Source organism: Suricata suricatta, chromosome 12, assembly GCF_006229205.1.
Source record: "Suricata suricatta isolate VVHF042 chromosome 12, meerkat_22Aug2017_6uvM2_HiC, whole genome shotgun sequence".
Classification (NCBI taxonomy): Eukaryota; Metazoa; Chordata; class Mammalia; order Carnivora; family Herpestidae; genus Suricata; species Suricata suricatta.
The window spans coordinates 2,255,833-2,260,797 of record NC_043711.1 but is presented as its reverse complement, the minus strand read 5'-3'; the positions used below and the strand labels follow the sequence as shown (position 1 = coordinate 2,260,797).

Below are 4,965 nucleotides of genomic sequence, written 5' to 3'. Positions count from 1 at the left end.
CCCCGCGGCCGCGGCCGGCGCTCCTCGCCGCCTCCTCCCTCAGTCTCCCTCCTCCCTCCCTCCCGCGCTCGCTCTCCCTCGCTCTTCCTTTCCTGTCCCCCTCCCTCTCTCCTCCTCCGTCTCTGTCTCTCCGTGTCTCTGTCTCTCCTCCCTCTGGCAACCTCCCCACTCCCTCCCCCCAATTTCCCTCCCCTCCCACCCGAACCTCCCACTTCTCAACATCCAACTTTCAAAGAAACGAGGGAAAAAAGAGCGCGAGCGGGGACGGAAAGCCGCTCCCCCCAGCGCCCCGTGAACCCCCGTCATTGCCATTATTACGAATTACGCGCCGCCCCGGTCGCGACACGGACGGGGACCCACCGGCCGCGCAGACCCCAGCCGCCGCCGCCGCAGGTCCCCCGGGACCGCCCACCCGAGCCAAGTGGGGAGGGGGCGCTGAGATGCTGCTGGACACTCTGGGGCCGGAGGTGGATTTTTAAGACCCCCCCCCTCGCCGCGCTGGCCGGGAAGTTGGAGAAAAGAGCCAAGCTGGGGGGGGGGGGGAGGAGGGAAAGAATGAAGAAGTGACGTGTGCAGAGGCCCGGCGCCAGCGCGCGTCTTTCCCCTTAAAGATGTACGACCCGTACGACCCGGGGTGCATGGCAGGAGAGGGGGTCCCGCTGTACCTACTCCGCGGGCTCCCCCTTGGCTCCAAGTGGCCTCCCCCGCAGCTCACCAGCCTGAGAAAGTTCCCAGTTAACCCAGAGCCTCCAGGAATCTGCTCTCACCTCTTCAGTTAGCAGCAAAGGGGACCTGGGAGGGAGGGTGGCCCTAGTCTCCCCCACATCCCACTAGTCTCCCCCACATCCCAGGAGGGCCGGTCCAAAACCCAAGTCTGGCCAGACAAATCCTTGCAGCCTCTTCCCTGGGTGATCAGTAATTTCTACTGAGTCCAGCCGTGTGTCCATTTCAGGGATCTGGAAACTGAGGCACAATGAATGGCTTGGAGCCACTCTGGCCCCAGCACCCACATGCCTAAGCCCCCTTGTTCTCCTGTAGTAACTGGACACAGACCTGCCCTCTCCCGATGTGAGCCCCTGGGGTACCAGAGGACCGTGAGCTCACCCCCAGACGAGGGTGACGTGTCGCTCTGCCCCTTGCTGTTGTCCCCTAGAAAGTGTACCAGCAGTGTCCCCACCATGGGGTCCATACGGCCACTTAGCAGAGCCTCCCCTTGGTTGAACGTGCACTGAGACATTCTTAGAAAGCCTGGTGATTTTGACTTGTCTCTCCCAGTGTCCTGATGCCAAATGTACCCTCTGGCCAACCTGGGGCAGCTGTCCCATGCCCAGGGGCACGGAAGGCACCGGGAACCGTGTTATTCTCCTGTGTTACAGGGGAGGAAACTGAGGCCCAGGGTCCCAGCGCTAGACTAGGAGGGAGGAGGGTTCCCATAGGAACACACAGACGCCCCTCTGCAGGTGGGTGTCTGTTATGCAAACAGTGCTTAGCACCTTGAGAACTTCACAAATGTTTGATTTAAAAACCCCTCTGTGGCTGGGGGGCGGGGGTGGGGTAAAACCCCAGGATGGCGGGGGAGGTCAGGGGTCCAGGAATCTGAGTCCCAACATAACAGAAAGCAATATTTTATCATTTTTAAATTGCTAGAAACACCTAGAGCACAGAATCCCACAGTCACAGACACTTAAAAGTTACACTTGACATTGGAGCGCTCTCCCAGCTTGCTGCCCCCCCCCCCCCCCCCCCCCCCCCCCCCCCCCCCCCCCCCCCCCCCCCCCCCCCCCCCCCCCCCCCCCCCCCCCCCGCCGCCTGCAACCACAGCTCCTTCCTAAGGTGAAGTTCGGAGCACAGAGGACCCCTCTTGGAACCTCGGTTTCCACATCTGTACAATGGCAACAATACTAGGACGCAGGGACGAGGGGAGGTGACACAGGCGTCCCGAGGTCACCTGTGCGGCAGGCAGAACCCTGTGCGAGCTCACAGACACCTGTGAACTGTTCCGGCTCTAGATGGTCTGGGGCGGGTCGGAGGGGCCTGCAGTGCACACAGTAGGTTCACAGCAGGCCAGCTCTCTTGTAGGCTGCGGCCAGGTCTACGTCCCCTCCAGGGAGCAGCTAGACTCCTGGGCGTTCCTCGCCTTCCCCCTCGGTGAGAATCGGGCAGAGTTCACCCCTGGTGACCGGCGAGTGCTTGCACTGAGCTTGCTTCCGAAGCAGTTGGTGCATTGGGACGCGTTTGTTCAAAGGCCCAGAAGGGGAGCGGGGCACGATTTAGCTCAGTGGCTAAAAAAGTAAGTAATGCACGCTCCTTAGAATTCATCCTTAGTCTCCTAACTGTCCCTGACATTGAGGCACAAGTGTGTTGATGACCCGTCTACACCACACTGCAACGTGGTGGGGGCCCGTTGGGCGCAGGCTGGCCCAGTACGCACCTCCGTAAAAGACCAGGAAGTTCCACGAGATGCCTCCAAGACACAGGCAGGGGGAAGCATGCTTCTCCCCCACTCCCGGGGGTATTCTGGATCATTCTCTGCTGGGGGGGGGGGCACTGGAAACTATGGGGGGGTGTCGAGCAGCATCCCTGGCTCTTTCCCACTCAGTGCCAGGAGCACCCCTAGTCCTGACGACCACAGATGTCCCGACGCTGCCCAGGGTCAGCTGGAGCAGAACAGTCCTGGATGAGCCCCCCCCCCATGTAAATGCCACCAAGGAGACCCAAGCTCTCATTTGGGATTGGGTTTGTTTTTCTTTTTTTAATATGTTGGCATCGTTTATAAGAATATGTGTCTGTTTAGCTCTGCGTCCGCTCGGGGCTGAATGACAACCAGCTTCCTCCCCGGAGTGGGTCCCAGGCGGGGAGGCCGGTGCTCACTTTGGCCACTCTCTGTCCTCTCGATGCCCATGGGCGGGCGCTTCGTGTAATGACAATCAAGCTTTCTCAAGGGCTCGTGGAACTCACAGGGCAGCGCGGGCAGGAACCATCGGTGTCCACGAGGGAACTCCTGAGCTCCCGTGCCCAGAGAACCAAGGACAGTTGTCACCCTCCTCCGCCCATGTGTGTTCCCATTTCACGGAAGAGAAACTGAGGTTCCAGAAGGGGATGTTAAGGTCTCTGGTCCTGATGAGTAAGGGTAGACAAGGACACAAGGCTGGCCCACACGACCCACACACTGGGCCACGCAGATGCTCACACATCACACAGGCGTGAACGCGCAGACTCCGAGAGACACACAGACTCACAAGTGCACACACAACCGTGAACACAGCACTCATGCGCTCCTTCACACCCAAACACAACCACGACACACAGGATCACACACGCGCAGAGCAGACCCCCCAGGCACACCCCACCCCTGCTCCTCCCTGTGCTGCCCCACCAGCTCCCCCGCCCCCCACAGTTGGGCTGGGGCTCTGCGGGGCTCCTGGAGGTGGGGGAGGGCCGGAGGTTTATCCCTCCACCTTCCCAAGTGCAGGTGCTGGTCTGTGAGTGTGAGTGTGTCGGTGTGGGTCTGTGTCTGCACTTCGTGCCTGGGGTCACGTACAGCTCTGGCCGACAACACCATGAGGGGCGGCGTGGGCGTGTGAAGGGTCCTGCACAGATGTGTCCCAGGGCACCAGGTGGCAAGCGGGACAGGCTTGAGTTGGCAGGCGACCCTGGACCACGGGAGCGTGCAGGCAGCGAGTGCAGGGGAGGCCGAGGATCCCACCGGACTGGCACAGGGTGGGAAGTTGACCAGACCACGTGACCCTGACGTGGGATCCCCCCCTTGACACCTTCCCAACAGCCCCCCAAAACGGGATGCAGATTCAAAGAAAACAGCAGAGACTCCGGTCTGGCCTTGGGGCTTTTATATTTAGAAAATTATATAAAGTGCCCTGGGGTGGGGGTGGGGTGCGGCGGGGGGACTCCCCTGGAGGGGAGCAAACAGCACTCTGTGCCGGTCCCCTGTGGCCTACCAGGGAGCAAAGGCAAGGAGGCAGGGCTGGGGCGGGCTGGGTCCCACCAGAGGGGGGTGAGGGGGTCGCCCTGGCCAATTCTGCAGAGCCGACCTGGCCACTCGCTTCTGTAGCCAGCCTTCCTCGGGACCTCCTCCGCGGCGGAGTGGGGGGACCCTCGGCGCCCCGCCTCCCTGGGGGCAGGTCCCCGCGCACGCGCAGCCCCTGGCGGGAGCAGGCGCCACCACCGTGTGATCGTGTCCCGGCGCCACCTCGCGCCCGAACCTCAAGCCAGGACCACTTGGGGACGGCGTATGCCGAGTCAGGGGGAAGGGGAGGGGACCCTGTGTGTGTGGGGGGGGGTGAGATGAGGGGACAGAGCTTTGGCGTGGTATTAGAAACACCCGTCCCTCATTCAGCAATCCCGGTTACAGGGAAAAAGGAACTGGGGGCGGGGCGAGGGAGAGTATAGACCCATCCCCAGGAATAGTCACTCTGCGCTAATGACCCGCACACAGCGACACCCAACTGTTCCCGGGGACGCAGCCACATGACAAAAGTTCCCCACTCACCGGCAACCCCCTATCCGCCACACATTCACATGGGGACGCCCCACGGGTCACCCAGGGACATCACGGCCCCCGGGGACACACAACCCCGCCACACAGCTTCACAACACCTTCCCACAGGGACGCACGGTTACCCAGACACACAGACTCCGCCTCGGCCGCACAATGCTCGACCACACACGCAACACAACACACACGGCCACGTGGATGTGCAGACATACACAGACACAAAAAGGAGAGGACCCCACGCCTCGAGACCCACGGACCGTGGACCGAGGCGGGACTAGCCAGCCGTACAGACACGCGGACGCACCCCCGGCCTCCCGTGCTGGCCCGTTCGGGAGCGCAGAAGCCCCCCGACGCACCCCTCGAGCGCCGGATGCCACCGACGCCCGCGGACTGGCCACCGGAACCCTCAAGTGCAGCCACCGACGCCGGCGGGCCTGGGGCGCGCCGGGCCG

General features: G+C 62.4%; 1 protein-coding gene across 3 annotated transcripts in view; it reads right to left on the bottom strand.

Annotated features, from left to right (window-relative positions):
• Window positions 1-2,667, bottom strand: part of NFIC (nuclear factor I C) — a 56,155-nt gene extending 53,488 nt beyond the window's left edge. The window contains exon 1 of one of the 3 annotated variants that reach the window (XM_029916410.1): window positions 2,432-2,667. In XM_029916410.1, coding sequence (XP_029772270.1) covers window positions 2,432-2,491 — 60 coding nt within the window. In that variant the 5' untranslated portion in view covers window positions 2,492-2,667. The remainder of the gene's footprint in view (window positions 1-2,431) is intronic. The other 2 variants (XM_029916412.1, XM_029916411.1) reach the window with 2 other exon arrangements.
• Between the last annotated feature and the right edge of the window lie 2,298 nt (window positions 2,668-4,965).